Source organism: Cottoperca gobio, chromosome 9, assembly GCF_900634415.1.
Source record: "Cottoperca gobio chromosome 9, fCotGob3.1, whole genome shotgun sequence".
In the NCBI taxonomy this organism is placed as follows: domain Eukaryota; kingdom Metazoa; phylum Chordata; class Actinopteri; order Perciformes; family Bovichtidae; genus Cottoperca; species Cottoperca gobio.
Genome location: NC_041363.1, coordinates 5,114,047 through 5,140,139, shown reverse-complemented (window position 1 = coordinate 5,140,139; position 26,093 = coordinate 5,114,047). Strand labels below are relative to the sequence as shown.

At 40.4% G+C, this 26,093-nt stretch overlaps 1 protein-coding gene across 3 annotated transcripts; it reads left to right on the top strand.

The window, feature by feature from the left end:
* Positions 1–7,767: 7,767 nt before the first annotated feature.
* Positions 7,768–19,265, top strand: zbtb34 (zinc finger and BTB domain containing 34). 3 transcript variants are annotated; one of them, XM_029439714.1, is made up of 3 exons: positions 7,769–7,992; positions 14,170–14,337; positions 16,235–19,265. In XM_029439714.1, the coding sequence occupies exons 2-3, from the start codon at positions 14,314–14,316 to the stop codon at positions 17,792–17,794; spliced, it is 1,584 nt and encodes a 527-aa protein (XP_029295574.1). In that variant the 5' UTR covers positions 7,769–7,992; positions 14,170–14,313; the 3' UTR covers positions 17,795–19,265. The 3 variants fall into 3 exon arrangements, with proteins under 3 accessions (XP_029295576.1, XP_029295574.1, XP_029295575.1); XM_029439715.1 differs by lacking the exon at positions 7,769–7,992 and adding an exon at positions 13,163–13,267; XM_029439716.1 differs by lacking the exon at positions 14,170–14,337 and having other exon boundaries at positions 7,768–7,992.
* Positions 19,266–26,093: the final 6,828 nt, after the last annotated feature.

Genomic DNA, 26,093 nt, shown 5'->3' with positions numbered 1-26,093 from the left:
GTCTAATTGAATTACTGTCAGTCTCCTAGCCTCCAAATATTGTCTTGAACTTATACCCCTCTCTGTTGCCAGAAACTATTTACATTCTATATGTTGGAGAGCTTTTATTTTTTTCTTTCAACTTAACTGCAATTTAGTTTTAGGCTCTGGTACAGAGGACGCTTGTTTTACTTCATCAACAGCTGGACTTTGTGCTGTAAAGCACCATACGTCTGAACCGTAAAAGATCAAATTAGTTAATATAGTTGTCATAAAATAAAGCCCACATGATATAAAGCCCTACGATAAAAGCATATGCTGGTTTCGGGAAATAAATTCAAAGACAAAGTCAGTAGGCTTTTTACTCGATTATACAGAACTAAACACCTGCTGTGTTTTGGCCCCAATATATTCCGCTTAAAATTTCATATTCGACAAAGCTGTAATCTAGTAGAGACAGAGTTTGAAGGGAGAAAGCTTGACTTTGAGTGCGAGTCTCTTTCTTACATTAAGGCCAACGTTATGTCACTTATTGCATTGCTCTGGAATGAGGTGCAAAAACATGGCTGCCAGCTCTCTCCCCCTTCAAAAAAACCCAAAGGCAGGACTTATATGGCATTTCATGCATGTTATTCATTCTGCATAATAGGAAAACACAAGATAAAGATGGGTCCCCAGCGCATAAACTGTCCTGCTCTCACTTGTTAGCATCTAGCAACAGATCCCTTATATAAAATGCTTTTGACTTTTCAAGTCACACAGACATGAACAGTCTATTAAATATGCATATCTCAAGTGTCCACGTCTGATTCCAAAGTGGACAGTGTAAGATTTATGGCACCATTGACCCTCATTGCTTTGCTGCTTCCTCAAGAGAACCTGCCACAGGCTGTGTGCCAAATGCTTTAAAATTTTAAAGAGGTGATGAAGAAACTATCCAGAGGAGACAAAAACACATCAGTTCTGCCACAATAAGACTTTTCTCTTCCTTCCTTCCAGCCTCTTCTTTCCAGTTGATCTGCCTTTCCCTGAACACTCATTGCCAGACATTTGAACTTATTTTTTTATATTAAGACAACTGATCATTAAAATGTATTTGTGGTTAAGTATATATTTGGAAATCCTTTGAAAATCAGATAAAGCTTCCTCTGTAAGTTCCCTATAGGACCACCAGTTTGGATGAGATGAAGAAATCCTTGGCTAAGCTTACAATAGATAGTTCTCTGATGCAATGATGTGCAAATGACCAATAAGCTTTGCACTGCCAAGACTGCAACCAGAGATATTGGAAACTCCATCATTGCGATTGCCATGTGAGCAGCTCTGCCGGTGCCTTTTCACAGACTGCAGGATGAAGGAGGCTCAGGGTTGGTGAAGGGAGATTTTTTTTCTTCTTCAGGCTGTTTGCTGCAAGCCGAACACCTGCATGCTTTCCAGGCTCTCTGGAGGACTCTGAATTTGACCTCGGTGTACGAGTAAAAGGGCATCCAACTTCTTCAAAATGTCAGAATGCCACATAACTCTATTGTTCCTGACATGTTCCCTCCACAGAGGCTCGGATAAAGGAACACCTTTCTAAAATCGGCACGGCTGACATACCTTTCTGAGAGCAATGGAGGAAACAAGTACTCCCATATTCTCACAGCAGCTCTCTGATTTGTCCACACTTACTGGTAAACTGATAAAGTGCTGTGACAATACCTCTGGAGTGTCTCATAAATGCTTTGTATTGACCTTAAAGCCTTCGCTGACCACAAACAGAACTACAAACAGGGAGGGAGGGCATGTCTCCTGTGGGTAGAAGATGATTTTCTCCGGCAGGCACACAGGATCACTGTCTTGCTCCCCTAAGCTGACCTTTCACAGACAGCAGCACCTTCCATTGCTCCAGGCCTTCAGTCTGAAAATCTCTCCTCGGCAAGATGGATTGGGTTCCAGGACCCTGTCCTCTCCTGGGACTGACCCAACCCGGCGAACAGGGGGCTTTCATGGGAGATCACAGGTGCTTATATACAAAATGGCAATTTTCTTCTTCCATAATTCCATGTTACTGCATTACCAGATCTTATCGTGAGGCCAGTATCTCATTCCTGAGGTTTTAGACGTTAATGAAAGATGCTTTGCCTCCGGCCACTGGGGGCTAAATCAACAAGCCTAGGATTCCTGTTGGCCTTTGTAGGAGAATACCAAAGGCATAGAGTGGACTGAGCTGAGGTCAGACACAAAGCATGGAGCTGAAGATGGAAATGCTGCGCCCAAAACGAGCTTGTGTGCAAATCTAGTGCAGTGGTTCCCAACCGTTTGCACTCCCGCAGCCAAACCATCAGTGACACCACCTGTCATGTTCCACAAGTGTTCCTTTGAATTGGTTTGAACAGGATGTTAATTATATAAGTGGATAGTGCTACAGTAATGGTTTTATATAATTGCATTTGTACTTCTACTACTTTTCAGTCAGTCAGCAAGCCATTAGTTCATAGATTTTAGTTTACAATTTCAACCATTTATCTATTATGTTTAGTTATTTCAACTATTTACCCATCAGCAATCTATTTTAACCATTAATAGCTAATTGTGTTACCAACTTAACCACTATAATATTAATAATATGTGTTTCAAACTTTAATCCATTTATTTTAGCTAATGGTTTTAACCACATATTAGCCTACTTTTAGCTATTTAAACATTTTATTTATTTTAGCTAACTGTTTTAACCACTTTTAGCTATCTACTTAAATATTGTATCCATTGCTGTAAGATAACCACTTACTTATCCACTGAAAGAACAACTAAATGGTTAAAATAGTGTTAGAAATAGTGTAGTTAGCTAGCTAGTCTTAGCTAACTGTTGTAACCACTTAGGCTATTGGCCGACTTTTAGCTATCTACTTAAATATTTTATCTATTACTTTAAGATAACCACTTACTTATCCATTGAATGAATAAGTAAGTGGTTGAAATAGTGTTAGAAATATATATATATATATATATATATATAGCTATATTCTTTTAACTTTTATCTAACAGGTTACTCTTAGCTAAATGTTAAAGCTTCTGTGCTCATGTAATTCCTTACAGGTTTTTGCAGCATGTAGTGATCAAGTGTTACAGCCAACTATGGGTTGGCCTACATTGTTTTATATAGGCCTATATTATTATCTTATTTGAATACATTTGTGTTTTTTTTTCCTAAATGAGTCCAGCTATGCTTCTCATGTAGCTACTCCCGTGCACCTGCAGAAGTAGAAGTAGGCCCAGGGTTGGGAATCACTGATCTACTGCTCACTAGGAAGCCGTCTTAAATATATTACCCTTCTTATCTTTCCCATGTCACACATGATTATCGTCCATTGCTGTCATACTGTACATTTATATTAACAGCTAAATATTAAAATGAATGAACTGGACGGATGTACACTACAGTATCATAATACAAAATGATAGCCATATTATTCTATTCATTGGAGAATTCAAACATTTTATCTTTTATGCCCTTTGTGTGCCCTGGAATCAGACTTAAACAACCTCAACAATATGTGTTGAGGATATGTAATTTCAGCCACTTAGGATCATTAAAAAGAGATCATATTGAATATCACTTCTACAGAGGGAGAGAGAAAGCGAGAAAGAAATAAAGAAGAGATTTGTTTGTCAGTCAATTCCAACCCACTCAATCTCCTTAGCCTTGTGAGAGAGGGGGAGAGAAAGGGTCGGGGTCAGCTTTCTGTAAATCTTCTGATGAAATGTTGACAAAACAGCCAATTTTCTGTAATTTTGCTGCAGCCGTCTTTCAGCAGCTTACTCACTCAGAACCCCTTCATTTCAAACAGCAGCACACTGCGACCTCTGACATGTATCTAGTCCCTGACTTCTCTGGCCTGGCAGAAAGACAGTAACAGTTGTGCCTTTTAGGCCAGGTTGATGCCGTTTAAGGAGCCAGCTTCATAAAGGACGCCTTTGTCTCTCAAACAGGCTCTCTTGGGCCCCAGTAAAAGGATAAGAAATGTAGTTAATAGCTCAGGAGTGGCCTAATCATCAGCTGCCATTACTGCTCCAATATCAGCAGAGATGACAGACTTATCAATAACAAAGGCCCAGCTGAAGCCTCCACCGCTCTGTCATTTTGATCTTTGCTCCACTAATCAGAGCTTTCATTTGAGCTAAGCACCGGGCAGCACACCTCTCATTCTCTTCATGCTGTGCCAGATATCACTCATCTTTACAAGCCACTCTGTATTCCTTCAACCCCAGGCCACCATTTCCACAAATTGGCTTAATTTCTCAGGCAAATATATGACACATCTGAGAGCTCATTATCCGTGCAATGCAAGTGATTATTGTACTTACTGGTAAAACTCTCTTAGCTTTTCAGGTTTCGTCTTGAATGGCTTTGGTTGGAGTCCAGCTGATTTTCTAAATGAGATGAAGATATGTCAAACTGACTATCATTGTGGTGTATGAATATTTTATAAGCGTATGATGTGTTAGCTATAATTCCAAAAACAGTAAAAGGATTTTAGGCATGTTGCCTTCTACTGTTTGTCCGATACAAAGCGTGGACTGGCGTGGACTGAAGAGTAAAGCCATCAAATACCTCATGAGAACGAGACATATTAATAAAAAGGCTGCCAACAGAGTGGATTCCTGTCTGTGTCATTATACTCTCAGAGAGCAAATTTCTCCTATGTAGAATATTAGGCTAAAGTGGATGATGTATATGCTTTAAATAGTGATACACATACTTTAATGTCAATATTTCTCTTGTTCATTCTTCCACAAAAAGCTCCTCCATCAAGGAGAAACCTGAGAGGGCCAAAGAGGTGCTCCCGCACCTGGACGAGCTGGCCCTTTCATTTACAGTCATGGTGAGGATCAGGCACTGACTGACTCAGACACCTGCTATTGGGAAATATGTTCTCCATCAGTGAGCTATAGACTATTTCTGGACAGGAGCACTGGGAGACCATTGTTCTCCCCGGCACTGACAGCCAAGGTATTCTTGGACTCTTGGCACACATAGAAAACAATGTGTTATTCATGTTAAGCTTAAAAATTGGGGCTACTTATTCAACATTACCAAACAAACTCCGGCCCGAGTGGTATTTGTTGACTGCAGTGGAGTTCTTTGATGGCTTTTAATATTGCAATAAAACATTACATATTCCATTGAAGAGACTCACATATTATATATATATTTTATATATATATATATATTTTTTTAATAACGGCAATTGATGAAAGGAAATCAGAGAAACCGAAAGATCAGAATTGTAAAAAGGAATTAGTATTGTCGGACTTACTATATAGTATATCACCAGAATCACACACATTTTCTTTTCGGATAAAGAATAAATACCTTATCTTTAATATTAAGCTATAACCTATGGTCTCAGGCTTAACATACAACAGTGGAGCTCCTTATTCCCTCAGTTTGATACATGATATGTGCTCTTTAAACAAATCATCTGGTCCTCTACTCCTATACAGTCTTATACAGGGGCAGGGGGTTTGGGGATTTTGCAATGTCATCTGGGATTAAAAAGGAGCAGCACATCAGAGCCCTAGGCCACACCACCTGGAGCCCCTATACGATCCCTGGCGCTGCACCACTCAGAACCAGCCCCATTAGCTTACCGCCGAATAATTCCTGGTCAACCAAATGACACTGAGCTAACAAAGCCCCATTTCAGAAAAGATTACAACTTCAACAGGAAACCCTTTGATTATGAGTTTGTTTGAAATGTTATCAATACCATGATCATTCCTGCGGATCAACAAAACCATCTCTAATCACCTTGCCTTGGCTGCACCTTCAGTTGTGCATCAATCTCCCGAAAAGAGAAAGAAAAAAAGAAGCAAATTACGGTGGAGAATAGAGGAGTGACTTGTTTAACAAGAAGCACGTGCAATGACAAAGCGATTCCTTTCTCTACGTTGATCACCCACCTGCACACAGATTAGGTCAGATATTCACCTGAGCTGCCAACCTGTCACTCACACTCAATAGAAAAAAGAAACACACACAGCACACATTCATTTCATGTTAGTGCTCCTAATAGTAGGCAGCAGACAAGACTTTACCTGTGTTTTATACTAACAGAAAAACGGACACCATATACATAGTGTATGCAAGCTGCTATTACAATAACATTAAGTGAAATATAGCCTCTTGTCAATACAATGTTCCATTTACAGACATACAAGTTAATAAACAAAATATTTAAGATTAAGAAATATACATATGCCCAGTTTCTATGTTAGTGCAAATTTATATAAATAATTATACTTGCAGTGCTCGATTATTATATTTAAGTGATTACTACAGTAAACAATTCTCTTTGTCTACATTGGTGCTTTATAAATATACATTTAAGTTCTGTTTTCTTCAGATCCTGCATGAAGATTTTAATTTTGTTAGTTAGTTTTATTGTTTGTGTTCTTTTATTTATTTATTATTATTCCATAACTTTGATCTTTCTCATAAATTTCCAAAATGTCCTCATTTGCAAATACTTTATCGATCATGATGCACAAAGTTGGTTACTATACATAATCGTGACAACCAACTGGATAGAAACAGGTATTCATTGTTGTAAAATACAAATAAAAAAAGTGAATTATTCATATTATTCACCATATTTATAATCCATAATCTAATTCATTGTATAATATTATTTGATTGGTTTATACAAATATTTACCATGCAATGCTGATCCACTGACCTCAACCTTTCGAGAGTTGTGTATTTTAATGAAAGGGAGGAATGGGACGAGAAGTTGATGTTTCATCATCAATTTAGTCTCTGGCGCCCCTTTGTGGTATCTATGCAGAACTGAATAAATTCCTTTCCAGTTCATAAAACTGATTATGCAACTCATTCCGAAAAACTTTTATGAAAAAGAGCAAATACCTGAAAAATTTAAAAACAAATGTGACTATAAAAGCTTCTTATGAGTTAACAGTGGACCAATGCCTCTGAAGTTGTAAGACGCAACTTTGCACAACTCAAATGCATCATTTTATATATATACTGCACCCTTTAATATATATATATATATATATATATATATATATATATATATATATATATATATATATATATATATATTAAAGGGTGCAAATATATAATATGTATGTAATATACTGTGTGTGTATATATATATATATATATATATATATATATATATATATATACAGTATATTAGTATGTGGGCTAAATAAGATGAGAAGAAATAAAAAGAAATCAGTTTCTATCATTAAGATCATGTAAATGTTGGCAATGTTTGTTTTTTTTAAAACCTTTATTTAGAAAACAATAAACTTCTCTCTCTGGTGTGTGTGTGTGTGTGTGTGTGTGTGTGTGTGTGTGTGTGTGTGTGTGTGTGTGTGTGTGTGTGTGTGTGTGTGTGTGTGTGTGTGTGTGGTGTGTGTGGCGGTGTGTGTGGCGGTGTGTGTGTGTGTGTGGCGGTAGGGGGGGGGACAGCTGCAGGTGGGAAGGTATAACCTAGACTAATGTCATCTCAGGTTTTAATGAAGAAACGTAAGTGATGAAATAAGTATATAATCTACAAAACATTATTTTAACAAATAAAGTAAATACATTTACATTTACTAACTCATATATAAATATATATAGGTTACTATCATGGCATGGGTGTAGTCAGTAGATAAGTGTTTGGCGCGTGCCACGTTATCTGCCTAAAACAATTTAGAGACCGACTATAGACTACTTTACATTTATTCGCACGCGCGTGTAATTGTTACCCATCACGTCGCATAGTCAGAACATGATGTCTCTGTACATAGGCTAAGACTGACATGAGCAAGGGAGGGGCTGCTGCAAAACACACTGATAGAATGAATGCAAAGAGCCAAAAGAACACTTCCTGTTGATGCAAAAATTGCAGCAGCAACTGTCTGACACATCTGGACTGGAGAGGGGGGGAGGCCTGGCTGTAGTGTTAGCGAACTACTGAGGGGAATGGACAACGTTTAATGCTAATCTGCAAGACGGTGAGTTTAATGGACTTCACTTTTGGCTTGGATCGGTGGCCATAGTGCGGTTGCAATGTCGGCGTGTCTTTGCTCTGCTAATGAAAGTAATGGGGAAATAATTGCCAGCGACCATACGGTAGCAACTAGATGCTAGCTAGGGTTAGCGGCTACTTAGCACTGACTGACATGGGATGGTAGCTAGCTAAACTACCGCTAACTGGTAGCATAAGCAAGCTAGCATAGTAGCATGACAGCCAACATAGTTTGTACCCGCGTTCGACGTTGTAACTTAGCTTCTTAGCCATGAAATGGTGCCAAGCTTTTTTATAATCGGAGAAAGCCTGACCAACCCGTAAAACAATATACCATACGTCAAAGTGTGAAGTCTGTGTGAAAGTTAGCCTTTTTTTTCTAAAATAATTGCGCGATACTAGGCTAGCTAATGTAGCTAACACTATGTTAGTTAGCTAGTGCTTGTCTGCTGTTTGATAGTTGGGTGGTTCGGCCCTGTGAGCCGATGCAAAACCATTTATTTTTCTTAACTACAAGTTTGTGTATACATGTTAAATGGTGCAGAGAACAAACAAAAGCAAGTGGATGTGACGGTCAAGCTAATGTTAACCTTAGCTGCTCTGCTAGGTAACTTAGTGTATACCCCCCCCCCATCAATAGCTAACTAACTACTAACAGAATGGTTTGCAATAAAGTTTGAGACACCGCACATTTTGCACCCCAGTGTATCGGTACTGTATGCATGTACAATGGCATCTACCGTACATGCTAATGTCCCTCAGTGTCCATGCACACGGGTTATGTGCGATGCTTAATGAATAAGCTAACGTTAAGTTACCGAATATGAAGCGAGACTTGCAATAAAAAGTGTTTTTGTTTTTTTAAACCCTCTTTACGTTAATGGGTGGTACCAGGCCTGTATGCATTTGGTTAGTCATAAACATAATCTTTAACGTTACCTATAATGGTTTTTTACTGTCAAGCTGAAAGACTAAATATACCAGTATTAGCAATGGTTTTGGTCATAATTAATGTACCGGTAAACTAATTAAGCGTGGTGGTATGGCAGAAAAGGACAAAGTGCAGGGACATGGCAGGTTATTCTGTTAACCAGGGTTCACCTGAGTCATCAAAGACTATTTATTACCATTTCTGTGACATTAATTTGCTCTGAAATGCCCCAATCTGTTGCGTCAAAAGCGCAGTTTGGAAACAACCGCATGCGTTATTCCAGGACATTTGCATCTGAAACTATTCTAAATATGTTGAACTATAAGGCATGTCAGAATACAGTGGCGCCAAACCAATTACGACTTTTGCATAAGCAACCATTATGGCTTTGCACCCATTCAACCCTATGTTTATAGTCCTGTTTCTGTTAAGGATAAGCAGTAAAACTGTATTGGTTTCATCTGCTAGCTGAAATCAGTATTGTGCATATAGGTGCATACAGTCAGACATTACATGGATACATTTACAGGGTTTTTCTTGCATTTCAGCAGGAAAAGGTTGCGTTGGTTGAAGTATTTTCTACCATTAGCAAAACCTGACCATTTGGCAGTAATAAAATCTGTTTTAAGGGCATTGCGTCAAATGTATCACTGCCATCTGTAATTGCAACAGTGGAATCTCTGCAGGGTGGCTCTAGGTGAAAAGGCAATGTGGCAGGATGATATCCTAGCTAATTAGTGCTGGTCATTAAAAGCAGTGTTCACGCTGCAAACAAGATGTGGTAAATTTGTTAAGGTTGATGGTAGACAAAATGCAAGATAACGGGCTGCACAAGGGAAAGGGCAAATTATGGAGGTCAGAGTGCTTTGATGGATCAACTAGGTTCACTTTCAACAGTTATTCTCAGCTGGGTGCATCAGTTGTTGCTTATAGTGAATGCCCTGGAGAGCGCTTATGCTACGCGTGGTGTTATAGAATACAATATACAATAGCGGCTATACTTTTCAACTGTTTTCTTGTTCCTGTTATTCATATTATTATAGATAAATAAAAGCAAAATCAAGTTAGGACTCCCCTGATTAATCCGTGTAATCGATGATGTTATCAATATTTAAACAAACGCATGTCACTGCGCCACGATTCGTGCGACCACACCTAGCTTTATACCAAAAGTTTACAGATGGCCTCTTTAACGTTACCAGGCAACCTTTTAGCATTGAGTTTGAATCCTAAATACTTTGACACCAAATCCTCTGCCATTGTCCTGATGGTCAACTCTGTTTACTCCTGTCCTGTGATGAGGGAAATCCGACTCCTGCAGACACTTTCAGTTTATAATTGTAGCTCAATTGAGCTTGATGAATGCGGGTGCTGATAGCCTATGTGAAAATTAAATATTAGTACATTAATGTAACTGCTTTGGCCTCAATTCTTAATGTAAACATTAATATTCTCAATATTGCATCAGGTTAGAAGATTCCTTGTTGAATTAGCGTTAGTTCTCTGAGAATCTCTTTCACATCCAAGCGATATTAGTATTGTAACTGAAATATCCCTAATCAAATCAAATTGGGACCTTGTGAATCAGAATTGAATTGCCATAGTACGGTGTAATTCTGTTACTTATGATTTCTGTTCAGTATTTGAGAATGAATATGTTGTTGAAAAGTATAAAGATAATGAGGAGGGGCTCAAGTCTTTTCAGTCTTCCGCTTGTGTTGATGCACATGTGAATAAGCTGAACTGAAAGATGAACATTTTCCCTGTTTTTCTAGTTGTTTACTCCACACAAATCAAATAAGAGAGCACGCCCGAAGGATAAGCATACAATATTTAGCTTTGCATACTGAGCCATAACAATTTCCACAATGTATGTTATTCTCACACCAGTTCCTCACATCATACCTTCCCTTGAATGTATCAGAATCAAGACTATTTTTATCTTGGTTTTTAATATCTGTTTGAAATTGCTCTCCCAACCTTTGCTTGTTAAGCAGTTCTGTTGTGGGTCTGGTCTGCCCCACAAGCTGTTTTTCAAAGTAGGTGAAATGCTGCTGATGTTGAAGAAAGCATACAATGCTTGCTTGCTGACTTTGATTTTTCTCCTAATTTCTTTTCTTCTTTTTTTTTGAGTGACATGCCAAAGTTATAAGCTTTAGTTGATGTCTTACCACCAGAGTTATGCTGACCTTATGGTCGGCCAAACTATCACAATGTACTCAGCATCCTTTAAACCTACCTACATGAAGCAGCTGTGTCAAAAAAAGGTGTATTACCACATAGGCAACTTGAGCTGCACATGGAATTCTTTAGCTGAGTTTAAACATTTTCAGTTTTTCCCACGTGAGCCAAGCATGTGACTCTCACCCAGCATGTGCATCTCAACTACTGAGCATACATTCTTTGGCTGCCCTTCAACTTGGCGCCATTCAGTATGCATGCTGTTGGCAGCCATTACTGGTATGTTTTACTGTATGAACATGCAGTATTTGAAGTCTGCTAATGGGGGAGTGAAAATAATATACAGTATACCTTCTTACGGTTCTCTCTTTTTCGCTAACTCGTCCCCTCTCCTGTGCCAGGAAGACAGCATATGGTTTGTTGGACAGGTGTCTTGGCAAGCTTTGACAACTGGAGAAAGTGTTTACTTTCCCAAAGTGCTGATAGGGACTCAATGCGCAGAAGATCTTGCTGAATTGCCAGCAAGGGGCAGGGAGGGAGGGAGGACGAGGTGCAGAGGGAGAGAAAGGGCAGATGGAGTGGGTGGAGAGGAGGGTTAAGCTGGAGACTGACACATACTAAGGTTTTGCAACACAGAAGCATTTGCTCTTACAAACAGTGAATTACACAGTAGGTAGAGTAGAGTTGGATCTTACAGTTGCAGCTTTTCAAATGGGAGTTTAACCAGTTCTGCTGAGACCACAGACCCTAGGCGTAGGTCTATTAAGATTCATGAACCAGCTAGGAATGCGTCAAAGTTTGAAGTGTTGCCAATCAAGGTCCAAATCAGCGTCCGAACACTTGTTTTATTTATTTTATTTTTTGTGCAGCCGGCAGGGGGGGGGGGGGTAGTAATCGACTTGCAGAAAAGCCGCAAATAAAAAGCTCTGCTAATTCGTTAGTTAACACATTTCACAATAAAAGCCCTGTAATTTCGTAAGTTAAATGATGGTCCTTCGCTGATGCGACTCAGCGCTCTAAAGATGGTAATGGCAATTAACGTGGCATGCTTTCACTCGGTGCGGTCAACACTGCGTGTGTGTGTGTGCAAAGCCCCGCACTCTGAAGCACAGGAGACAGATAAGTACAGGCAAAATGCTGCCGTGACAGTAAATGACAGCAAAACGCAGTAGAGACTCTCACAGTGAGCGCTGTTTATTGTCCCTGTCGAAGCTTTGAATATATTTTGAGTATTTCTCAAGGAAGTTTCGAAGCCCAAAAAGTGGTATTCAGGACAGCCCTAGAACCAGCTGGAGTCAGTATATTATTGTGTTACGGTAGTTTGCACGCTTTTCATGGCGGGATCTGATCTATCAGGTTTTCAAAATGATTCAGCCAAAGTTTGATCATCAGACTTTACATCTTAATGCAGGGAGAGGCTGTTAGCTTGTCAGTTAGAATAACAAGCTCAAGAAGCATTCTCCACAGTTAGGCTGTTGAAAGAAGCGATTCGTCAGTGCTATCGTTGATGCACATTTAATGTATCAAAGAAGCTATGGAGAAAGGCTTTACTCTGTAGGATAGCAGCAGCAAGCAGAACCAGATTTTCTTATTCCTCTGCCAATTGTGGCATACAATGTATACCTTTTATCTCTTCCCTTATGACTGTTGGGAGTTTAACCAGTGGCGATTGATTGCATTTGAATTCTGAATTCATCTTTGGGTTACATTGCCTTCTTTATTTTTACACTGTTTTATACTTGCATTATTAATGTGGTGCCACTCCTAGAAAACAACAAAGTATTTTCAGCGTTTCTGTTGCACTTTATACTGCTCTGAAAAACAAATTGTCTCTCATTCATATATCATGTGGCTATCAGTTATATTTAGACCCAACGCACATAAACTAACTAAAATATGATTTTACAATTGTGTTACTGAATAGACGTCCAGATGTAGGAGGTGTGATTGCTGGTCCACCTTAAAGGTCAGCCCACCTTAAGTGATTACGGGCCGTTATTGCTAACTTCAGGGCTAACCGTTACCCCCTTCACTTTATTCAGCAGATGGCAAGCTAGACGTGGCAGCTTGGCCGTGGTGCGTCCAGTCTAAACAGCCCATTGGTGTTTATTAAATGAACCTATAGAGCGCTGCAGGGATGACGTGTTTGGTACGTACAAATGGGATTTTGGATTATTGCAGAAAAAAAGATTTATGGCAAACAAACATTTCTGATGCTTACACATACGTTCAGCAGGATTATCTCCTACATATTAAAACCACTTCTGATTCTTGAAGTGTAAATGCAATTGCATCAAGTAAAGAGGTAATGTCAGGCTTCAAACGAAATACACCGCGGTCACATGACTCGCATCACCACCACCACCAGTGAGCTAAAGGCAGATTTATGTTCGGCATGATGACGTTCAGTAGTCTCATTTAGCCACAAGACGCATAGAAGCTTCACGAGTGGGGTATCTACTGACGAAGAACAAAACGACTTTCAAATGTTGTACCTTGTTTCAGACTTCTAACCATAAATACTATCCATCCATCTATGTTCTCTTCATCCCAATGTAGTACAACCTGTTTTTTGAAGTTGGAGGAATTAGTTTCAGAAAGGTGACAGAAATGGGAGTGGAACAACTGGTTGCTTTATAGGATGGTTTTGTTGGACTGCCCCACCTTGCTAGTCTACCGCTTATTCTTGCTGTCTCCATGTGCTCTGTGTGTTCGACAGTTGACAACTGACTCATCTGGTTTAAGTTAGGGATGTCTCATTTTCCTAGATAATGTAGCTACGCAGTTCACACTTCAGGTACATTAAAGTTATTCAAATCAATCCAATGTATATGCTTCACCATTGATTAACTCCTGCACTGCATTAAGGGAAAGCTGTTCTTTAATGTTTTTCTTTTATATTTTACAAAAGTGTCCTCCATGTTTGTTGCTTTAGTGCAGCTTTTGCCTGAGTTGCATGAATTAATTATGTATTTCGTTTTTGCCGTCTGTACATATTTAACGCAGATCCCATTAATAAATGAATCTTATTGATTGACTTTTTGCTCGCAGGGCTTTTGTTGCGCTTGCAGTGGCGTTGTGAGTGTGGTTGTCGTCGTCGCCTCTCTACTGCTCTCCGTCTCTCCTGTGGGCGGGGACTGGGCTTCGCCCGTGGAGAAGCGCCATACATGACAGCACACCGCACACTGAGCTGAAATGAAACGAGTCCACATAAATGAGGTAAATAACAAATGCACAGTCTAACACTGCGTTTCTCTGTTGTTTATGGCGTCCTGCACTTACACACACAGAGCTCATCGGAAGGGAAGGGAAGGGAAGGAGAGACCGTTAAGGGAGAGTTGCTGCACTTGTTGTATTGCGGTCAAGAAAGCATCGTTAGGAAAAAAAACTAGCAAAGACTCGGGCCGTGCAGCAGTCCTTCGTCCATACTTAGATGAGCCGTGTGCAGCAGCACGTCCGCCTGGACTGCTGAGGCAGCGAGACCAGAGGCTGTAACTGAGACGAAGTTCCACCACTAGTTAATCGATTGTGGATGCTGGCGTTCTCTCGGACAGATTAAAAAGAAAAGGAAAATGCTGAAATGGGTAGCCAAATATACTTGGGCGGCCGTTAATATACCCTGGGCGACCCAGCCAAGTAAAGTCTATGGGTGGGAAACGCTGGTTAGGCGTTGACTTTTAATTGTTAAGGTTATAATAACCCAAAGGTTGTTCTGCCGTTACTTAAGTAATTCACAGCGTGTTGTACAGCGAATCTTCTCTCTTCTCTCTGAGGTGCAACTGCCACTGATGCAGAAGGAGCACTTCCTGTGGGATTTCCTCCCGGTGAAGCGAGTGCTTGCAGGATGGGGAAATCCCACGTGCAGAGAGTCTTGCCGACTTCCGATCACTTCCCTGGGAGAAACGTTCCCCGACTTCAAAACTTTGGCTGAAATGGTGCTGTGCCGCTGGTCATTCCAGTCTCTGGCGTTTGAGCAGAGCGCCGCAGGTTCAGCCTTCAGAACAAACATGAGAAGTCGTTTGTCCTGAGGCAAACACGCAAAAACGTACTTTGTAAAATGCCATTGTTAATATTTGCCTGTTGAGATACAATGGCCGCTGTTCTTTTCTCTCCATGACCTTATAAATGCATAATCTATAAGCTTGTTTTGTATATTAATTATAAAACAATAATGATAATCGCCGGTGCAAGTCCAAGAATAAGTACAAAGTGTGGACTGGAGGCCGGGAGCCAGTTCGCCTCCTGGGCACTGACGAGGTGCCCTTGAGCAAGGCACCGCCCCCCCACTGCTCCCCTGGCGCTGTGTATATATAATAGCTGCCCACTGCTCCTAATACTAAGGTGTTTTATATACAGAGTCAAAATGTCACTGTTAAAGGAGCGTTAAAAATCCTTTATTTTAATCTTTACAACGCTGTCAGTCGGACAACGAGAAAGTCGAATGCAACCACAGTGAGAACCCTCGATTTGCAAAACTGTGAGATGGTTATGCATAAGGGTAGGATAAGTCGTCAGGCAATGAGTCTTGCAAGAGTGTTCGCAACTCGAGGGATACCATCTAGACATGAACACACAGCAGGCACAATTATGAGAAGTCATTCTGAATATGCAACTCTCCAAATATGGCCGAATCTTCAGAGATAAGATTGCGCACATGCCTGAATATTTGAACAATTATTCACACAGTCCTGCTGTTCATCACTATGATCAGGGTGCTTGTGGATTTCTTTAAAAACTCCTGTTGTGTGTTCCCTGCCCTCCTCAACAATAGAGGCTGACCAGTATTGGATTATTGAGGCTGAGGCCTTAATACTTAAGCTACATTTATATTGTCTTACAGCAAAACAATAGAACAAAATATATCAACTTGACTTAAAGATGCACTTTATAGGCGACTCAAATGTGTCTTGAGTTTGCTGCAATGCAGTCATTGTTGTTTCTTTATGGCATAGAAGTATGTCATCTTCTCCTCCTGTCTCGTTTGTCTTACGTGTACAGTACAATAGTTTATTTTTAACTGTGCAATTGTAAAAATGCTGCAGTGTATTGAACAAAACAAAATGTTTCAAAACCTAATGATTTCCTCTTTCTTTCTTTTTTCTCGTTTTCCCATCAGGCAGCCGACAAACTGGAGAAACGTATCCAAGAAATGGACGACGGCAGTAACATCGAGTTCGATGTGCCGGAGTTCAGTAACACTGTTCTGAAACAGCTCAATCAGCTGCGTCTGCAGGGGAAGTTGTGTGACATCATTGTTCACATTCAGGGCCAGCCATTTCGAGCCCATAAGGCTGTGCTGGCAGCAAGTTCACCCTACTTCCGTGACCACTCGGCTCTCAGCACCATGAGTGGCCTTTCCATCTCGGTCATCAAAAGCCCTGAGGTGTTTGAGCAGCTTCTTGAATTCTGCTACACGGGTCACATGTCCTTGCAGCTCAAGGATATTATCAGTTTCCTCACTGCGGCCAGCTTCTTGCAGATGCAGGCTATCATTGATAAGTGTACCAAAATTCTGGAGAGCATCCACTCCAAGATCAGCATCCCAAGTGCTGTCTGCAGCCCAGAGAAGGACGGCTCGCAGACCAGCGGCAATGGGGTCAATGACAGCAACCTCTTTGTAAATCCTACCCAGATCTCCCCCCCTTACTACTCCCGGCAGAGCCAGGCAGGACACGAAGTGCGCTTTGAGTTGGGAGGAAAAGCCCTATGCCGGGGCCGACAGCAGCCAGAGGAAGGCCAGTCCGACCGAGGCAGTAGTGATAGTGTGTCAGAGCATGATGTTCACATGGAAGGAGAAATGGAGCAAGTGGAACTGATCGGCAAAGATGGGCAAGTAACCGATGTGCATGTGAAGATAGAGAAGACCGAAAGGCCCACTTACTCAGATAGTTCCTCAGCCGGTGATGATGGCTACCACACAGAGTTGGTAGATGGAGAACAGGTATTGGCTGTTAGCGTGGGTTCTCATGGTCCTGTCATACAGTCTGCCTCCTATTCTTTGTCAGGGCTGTCCACCCCGTGCTTTGTCAACCTTAGCAACTCCAGTCCTTCCCGCTCCATTCTCAGTGGCTACAGAGGTGGGCGAGCCAGGGCAAAGCGTTCCGTGGCCATCCCAGTGGGTGTGCTGAGTCATATCAAACCAGGCTCAGATGACAGCGACTCAGTTTTGGGACCCACAGGGTTGGAGAATGATGTGCGAGAGCGTAGCCTGCGGAGCCAGTGGTACCCCTACAATGAGAGACTCATTTGCATCTACTGTGGTAAGACGTTCAATCAGAAAGGGAGCCTGGATCGCCACATGCGCCTGCACATGGGAATCACCCCCTTTGTTTGTAAATTCTGCGGCAAGAAGTACACAAGGAAAGACCAGCTGGAGTACCACATCCGGGGCCACACAGACAACAAGCCCTTCCACTGTCAGATCTGTGGCAAATGCTTCCCATTTCAGGGCACCCTTAACCAGCACCTGAGGAAGAAGCACATGGGAGCATCAGAGGCCAGTAATCATATAGACTCTGCAGAGACGACAGAGGGAAGCGCAGGTCAGAAGGACCGAGTGAATACGTCTGAGGGGATTGCCTTTGAGGCACAATATGCAGAGGAGGCACCAGCCAATGATATGGAGGAGAGTTCAAAATGCAGTCCAGAGGCTCAAGCATCAAGATGTGATTTTTAGGTCCTGCTTCAGGTTAAGGAAGCTTTAAGAAATGTTTATCTTAACTCAACTTAAACTTTTTTCTTTTTGAATCCGCTCCCTCTACTATAGACATTTCTTGCATCAAGGGTTTCTGTCAATTTGTGAAAGTTAGATGTTGAATGCAGAAGAGCAAATGGGTGCTTTACAGAAATTTCAAGCAAAGGGAGTAACAACTTACTATTTTTGAGGAGGTCCCAATAATCAAGACCCCCTATTTGATTTCTCTTTTTATCTTTCCATGTTTTTTAAAACATATTTACAGAGTTATATAGGCATGTTGCAATAATTGATAATGTGAAAGCTCTGGTAAGATGCTTGTCATATCACCTTTTTACCTGACCTGTTTTTGCACATGTGGCCACAGGAGGTCACTTACTCACAAGGAATGATTTTTCTGCCAGTGCAAAGCTTCGTGTGACATATCCGTTCAATACCTCATGATACAACCACATACTACATTACAGACAATATTTTAACTTAAATGAAACTCACCAGGTTCTACCTCCATAGCCAAGAACCTACCAGGCACAGTTTAAAACCCGTTTTAGGTTGTATGTACAGTATCTTTATTGCCAAACCCTGTTATGAATCTTCTCTCGACACAAAGCCTTGATACTTAGGTGAAATATTCCTTGCTGATTGTATGGATTAGGGACATCGTCCTTGTCAAATGTTTCAAGGTCAGCCAGGTTAAAACGATGATTAAGAAGGTGCTATGTTAAGAGTACATTAAATTTGCTAGCTTTCTTGTTTTTTTCCTTTTGGGTAAATGCAGACAATAGAGCGAGAAAACGGCCCTGCATATTTTCAAGATACGAGTTTGATGACTTTTAACGTTTGATCAACAAAACACTTAAGAATTTTATCTCATCACTACTGGAGATCTCACTCTGTTGGACAAGGCATGGTTTTATATGCTGTAATCCATGTATTGGGTGAATTACGTCCATACAGTGAAGTCATTTGTATTCCTCTATACTCTGATGGCAGACTTATACTGAATTATTGTACGTGTAACTTGTTTTGTCCTGAGGTAGGCTTCTAGGTTAATGCTCGGCGTCTGACAGAGACAGGGAGTACTCAACTCAGCACAGTAGGAACAGCTCTGGATCTGTTCACATAAATCAAAAGTATACTCGTCTGAATAATATGCAAACAGAAAGAACAAAGGAATCTCAGCCATTTTGACATGGTGTTTCTCCCATTATTACAAAGAGCTATTGGTTTTTGCTTCCTTCTCTTTCTCTTCTGTCCTAACTTTTACGATGGGACGATTGATCTGTGATCTTTGTTCTCTGCATTGATTGGGGTCAAATGCAGACTTGGAACAAGTTTTCCCCATTTGTCAATTCCTACTTGACGGTGTTGACATAGATGTGGCATAGCTAGATTAAGGCTAAGAGGTAAATGTTGTTAGCTGGTGATCCAAAGTATTGATGCACTTTGCAGAGCTGGTGGGTGGGAGGGATGGGGGTTGTGCCATTGAGAACAATTAGCTAATTTCTGTCTTAATTCTGATGCAGCAGTGGCAGAGTAGGTATAGCTTCACAATAGTGCAGTAAAAAATATTGTGAGCTTTAATGAGACTCTGCAATCACATAATACTATTATCTAAAAGTCGTGCATATGGCATGATCTTTTCTGTATACTGAATCATTGGGATCAGGGATTGGGGTGCTGTTGGTATATAGAGACGTGGGTTTCATTTCTATTGTGATTTTAAAAGTGATTTTAACAATAAATACATACACTTAGAAGGCCTGATGGATTATCCTGTCGTATTTAGGAATTAAAGCTCAGCTTTTTATTAAGAGCACCTGCTATATCCTTTAATTGTGTCCCGTCTGGTCCATGCTTAGTTTGTGTCAATGAGTTTGATTATTTTCCATATAATTTTCTACTTTGTGTGCGGTTGGAGGGAAAATATTGTGTTTTTGTTGCTTATGTCTAACGTCGAGCGCGCAGTCCTTTTATTCCACTGAATGTGCGGTCATCGTCTTCACTCATTGACAGTTGAGATAGCGAACCAAAATGTAGGGGATTTAGCTAAAGTCGGTATAGCTAGCTTTTTTGTTCTCTTTGTGTGTACAGATTTATCACAAACCATTTTGATCATCACACCCGCAGTCCGTCGACCTGTACAGTACTTTTTAGATGAATGTTTACTGAGTTTATTTCTGTCGGCCGCTGATGTGACGTGCGGGTTTGACAGCTGATCTGACCTCATCAAAATCAGTCGCTGGCTACTTAGAATCCGTGTGACGGTTGTTGCGCTTCACCTAGAAACAGAAGGAAAGGTGCATAACTTCTTGTCAGTAATGTTTTGTGAGTAATGGGTACAAACTGCTAAAACAACTTTGTACCAAGAGTTCACACCAAAGACTAATAGGTGATTTTTAACTTTCAATCTCGCATAATTGAATGCTTATTTTAAGAAGAATAGGTTCTTAATTTAACGTAGGACTAGTTCATTGCTATTTGCAAGGAATGCACGTTTCCCAGCTTATAACAATCACTTGTGTAGAATTTGAACAATTTGCTAAGAAGACATTAAGCAGCGAAGTCATAAATAACATAATATATTAAGCCATACAAAAGCTGAAAATATAAAAAATTGTGCAATAGGTATTGTAATTGTTTTAAAGCCAATGTAAACAAACGAAAGTACTTCACAACAAGTGGCATCTTTAACTTAGTGCCTTGCCACAAGCTTTACATTTTAGATTCTGGCACTTGGATTCCTGTGCCTCTTTCATTTTGTAATAGATTGACATAGAGCGATTATAGAATATGGCCACATCATTAATTGTAAAGTGGTACCAAGAATGAATACAAATTAATTCATGTCATCCTTGTTCATTTTGTAGTTTGTTCAGCTCCAGTCCTGCGCCCTTTGTTCTCGCTTTTTATCTTTTGTTTGTTATCTTCGAAGGAACAACTGATTTTGTAGCAATTGATTACAATCAAATGAGGCAGACTCGTTCCCTGCGAGCCGTCGCCCCGTGTTCCCAGATTGTACTGTATCCCTCCTCTCCAACAACTGAGGACAATCTTAACGACATGCTGTAGTTTTTGGCATTTCAACGAAGAAGGGAGATGCATGGCAAACACAAATCTACTTCCTCTCTGTTCACTCGGAGCGTCGGGCAAAGGGAACAGCTGCTCGGGTGTTTAGCAGATGATGAACTTAATATTTGTGTAGGCAAAAAAAAGAAAAGAAAGAAGCTTACCCTCATGTACTGTAGCTGAACTGCACGTTGCTCAACCACAAAATTGTATGAAATTGCCAATGGATCATTTTTTTTACTTGAGTTTTCTTGTATTTGTGTCATCGATTGTGCACTTACAGTTTTTTTGTTGATAGTAAACACCAATTCCATCCGGGAAGTCTAGTTTATCTCTAGTTTCCCTTAAGGGACTAAGCTATTCACTCATTCACTTTGGTCAAACCGTTCCCCCTTAAATGGTGCTTTTAGTCGGATTCTTTCTTTCCTTTCTCAAACGAGTCCATGTAATCATCACAGTTGAATGGAGGGGAAATGTTCATGAACTACAGTGATGTATGTGATTGACACCTACAGAACCAACTGAACTTGGCACACACTCAAATAGACTCTGTCAACTCTTAGTGCCACACCTCGGAGAGGAACACGAGATGCATTATGGGCCACAAGTAATCAAAAGGAAGTGTTTACAGGGAAGGCTGTCAGACTACTTTTTGAAATTGCAGCTCGTCCTATTCTTTTTATAATAAACTCACTTCAGGTAGTTTACAAACACTGATACAGGCTTAGAAAAAAATCTTAAGTCTTCCATAGCGTTTCTGTCAGTTTCTGTCCACTGTGTATTATACGAAAAAGCAATAACCTTTTTAAAAGTGGTGTATTGGGATCATCAAGCCTATTGAAATATTGGCCTGTCATATATCCAACAGACTGAATGTCAGGGAGCTGTTGAATTGAAGTAGGACCAGGGCAATTTGATATTGATTTTATTTTTTATATATTTTCTGAAACTTTGGACAGGTTGACTTTCCACTTCAGAAAAAATATATATAAATGAGAAGAAGAAAAAAAAGCGGCGTTGTTTGCTGGTGTTATAAATGCTCATCGAAATCCAGTGGTAGTCAGTAAACTGCAACAGAAGAACTGAGCGTGTGGTTCAGTCATCAAACTCACTGGCACTGTTCAGAGTTGCACCTCCAGCTGTGTCAAATAATGAAAGGGATTTTGGGCTGTATAGCCACTGTTAGGGAGCGGGCGTCTGTTGTCATGTCGAGGTTCAGTGCTCTCCTTCGGCTCCTCGGGCACCGAGGATGTAGCGGCGCTTGTTTAGGCACAAGGGGGACGTGTTCAGTACGCTATTGTTCCTTCTCCTTTTACAACTCCCTAAACGCTGCACTGCAATGTCTCTGACTCATATGTATTTGGTGACAAGGGAAAAACAAACTTAGAACTCAGGGTATAAAGGGTTAAAAGTGATCTCATAGGACATACTACTCATGTCCATAGTATAAGTGTGCACTTCTCTTCAGGTGGGAAAACAAGTCCTCAGTCGGTGGTTCCCAAACATTCTGCCTCAAGGTCTCAATGAGCCCATATTTTCCACAGAGCTGAAGCTTTGGGGAGCGCTGGAGACCACAAACTGAACCATGACAACAGAAATGCCCAAACTCCTGTTTTTGTCCACTCTACACACAACCTCACAACCCAACTGTGAACCTCAGAACTCTACTGTTTTGTACAACTATGAAGTAAATGAAGCTAGCTAGAGCTGATGTTGTATCTATTGCCATTTATGAATTTATTTTATAGCATGAAATAAAATATATTTATTCAAATTATATATTTTACTCATAATCATTCTGTGCTGCTTCGTTTTGGTTCTTAAGCTTGTAAATTGCTTTTTTTATTATATAAAAAATGTCAATAGAATAACGCGTTTATAAAATAAAGACGCTCATTTGGCTCCGATTCGTCTTTTGTGTCTCTGAAAAATGCATGCAAACAACTGTAATATTCAGCCACCCCTTAAGTAGTCTCATTTACAATGTGTTATATATGATCAAAATGTGTTTCTGGCAGGAATGATGCAGCTGTAAAACTATATACGAATGCCATCTGGAGGGATATCTGACGTATGTGCACCTTTAACCCTCCAGAGGGAGCTAGAGGATAACACATCTCACAGCACGCTCACATGTCGTGCCAGAAACTGCTGTTTAATGCAAACAACATATACATCTCAGAATAAAGTGGCCATTGAGACCTAAAACTGTTAAATATCACTATTATAATGTTACTCATACAAACAGCTGTGAGTAACCGATAGGCCACTGGTTTGAAAATTAAGCTATACATTTTTATGCTTACGATAATTAACAAACCAGATGTCGTTTGTTTTCCTCTTGTAAGTTCTCTTGAGTCTTTAATCAGTTGTGTTTCTTTGCTACAAGCGGTGCTTGTGGAAAAGAACCTATTCACAAAAGTCACAGAAGCCAAGTAGTAGAATAAAACAGCAACACATGACTTTATTCTCAGATGGCTGGTGATAAAATGAATTTATCACCAAGCAGGTTCCTTCCACTGCATCTCCAGTTAGATTCTCTGCACAAATCCTCAGCACTGCGATTTCTCCCGCCTCCCGGGTTAAAAATGCACCCGAAGAGAGAAATGTCTTCATGAAGTGGCACAGCTGTGCAGCAGCCTCCCATAGTGTGACCGCTGTCTGTGGGTTTTACAGAAAGTAAGACCACGAGGGAGCCAAATGACTAATAAAACACCAAATTGTGCAGCGATGTGCTTCACTGACATTTCCTTGAAACAGTTTACAACTCTTCTTCCAGGCTGCGTGTTGCAGTAGATCGCAAATTCAGTTTGTCAAATATATTGTCACTTACTGATCAGTAAATGACATAATGAATGGCAACACGTGAAATAAACATTACTCGTTGCTGAAATTCTTATAAACTGGATGAGTTGTTTAAATGGCAGCGTTATAGGGCTGCACAGACATCTGATCTTAAAATAATAGGCTAGATTGCCCTGTTCAGTGGAATAAGAGAATTTAAAAAACAACAACCACAGAATACAAGGCCAGGAAACCCGAGGCAGTCTTGTTTCCACACGGAGTCTTTAACTGCATGCTATGGTTATGATGTATTGTGGCTCTCTGTAACACAAACTCTTACCAGTGTGACTGGAGTGAATAATTGATGGGTATAGTTGTTTCACACATTTGTTAATATGTGCTTTCAGGGTGATCTTTAGTTTTCTTTCATGGCACATGACTGGTGGCTCTTCAATTCCCTTCAATTTAGTTGCACTTTGTCTCTGCCTGTGTCATGCAGCGATGCACCCACTTAGTCCTGGCTGAAGCTGCGGCCTTCTTACACATCTCAGTTCAGATCGGGTCATCTGTGCCCTGTGGTTTGATAATGTGTCATTATTTAAATCCAAAATGGTAGCTAGATGTTATCTTATTGTCCGTATGGGGTCATTTTGAGTGGCTCGTGGGAAATACAGCAGATGGAGCTTTTAGATTTTTTGCCATTATTGTATTGAACGTGACTAAAACTTATATATATATGCAGCATAAAGGTCGTGGTCGTCATTAAGCGAATGTTACTATCTGATATCTCTCTGAATGAGATAATGTTACACGAGATTTGAGCTGCAGCTCGTGGGGCAGAAGAGGAAAACAGGTGAAGGGGTTCCCACCTGCAAAAGATGAAATACAATCCTGTGGGTTACCAGCTTCCTTTATTCCTGGAGAAATTCCTTTTAGGTAAGAAAACCGTCGGTCTACCTCAAGCATAAACTCGCTCAATAGGAAATACTTAAAGTGATCATTTAGGAAAGATAACCTCTGACCTGTTGGCCTAACAAAACCACAACGTGTGCGATGGCTGCAGGGCGCCAGGTGTGCTCCACGTGATGTGCTATCAAGGCCGTGACAGAATGGAAAAAGATTACACAACATCCAGCAGGTAAAGCAACATTCCTCTCTTAACAGCTGGATATTGCCGATGCTTTGTTCGTCTCAAGCGCCGTAAAATACCTATAAATGTAGCTGCTTGTTAACGTTAGCTGCTGTGAATTGACAAAACAGGTTTGTTTGATGTTTCTGCTAAAAAACTTAAACTATACAACTGCAAGGTAAGTAATGTTAGCTAGCTTTACAGTAAAGCTAACAACTGCATGTGAATGTTAAAACATGCATTTCACTACTGGCTGTTTAAATAGTTTGTGAACAATCGTTGGCTAAAAATACCAGGTCTGTATTGTATGGTGCAGGTGACATTGTGTCCACAGACAATAAGTCCAGGTCCCTGTATTTGTCCTCAACAGTGCCAGACAGGCTCCACTTGCTCACAATGGCCTTTGACATTTAGATTTGGCACAGTAGGAAAAGCACAGGTGTTCATTTTAAATATGAAATGAGCTTCATTTTTTAAATTCCTGTCATTGTGCATTTTGCCTCTATGGTTTACTGGGACAATTGGACACATTGGAGCCATTGTTAAAGGGGCAGCGTGTAAGTTGTGGCCAGAATCTTTGTTTAAAACACCAATATTATCAACAGAATGTGAAGAAGTAACCAGGTTTGTTCTGTGGTTGATTTATTTATTGAACTTTTTGATATACAAGACAAGTACAACCCAGGCCAACAGACCACACAGTATCAAAGGGGAATGCGATGTCGCACTCTATATAAACACAGAGGCAGATCTCATCCCCATCAAAGACGGCGTCGTAGTTTTGCTCTTCCCTATTTGCAATACAGCATCAGAAAAAAAATACACAGACCAGCACAAACAAATACAAAGATAAACCAACAAACCAAACAGTAACACAAAGGGGCCGGCCATGTCACACATCAAAAACTAAAAATGATAAAACAAAATAATATAGATAAATAAAAGGGGGGGGGGGGGTATTAGAGACATTCCTGTACAGAGCAGCATCACTTATATAGTGTAATCCCAGCAGTTATGTATTAGTACATTGTGTGGTTCCCTTCAACACAATAACTGCCAGTCTAGTACCAAACATACTATAAGAACCGACACCACATCTTATAGAATACTTTAATCCTACAGGGAGACATGTATGTCAAATATTCCATAGATATTATATCAAACATAATCTTGTGGCACCCAAAGTAAAGATACATAGAAGTCCCAAGGAATGTAAGCTTTTAAGATATGCGTCTGGCAGCCCAAACAATAGACACGTAGGGTCCTTACGCTATGTTTTTCCAATATTCATCTGGATAT

Bases quoted from the DNA above. Each gene is read 5' to 3' on its own strand.
- zbtb34 (XM_029439714.1), top strand. From the start codon at position 14,314: ATGAAACGAGTCCACATAAATGAG. The intron at 14,338-16,234 runs GTAAATAACAAA...TTTTCCCATCAG, and splicing joins AACGAGTCCACATAAATGAG to GCAGCCGACAAACTGGAGAA.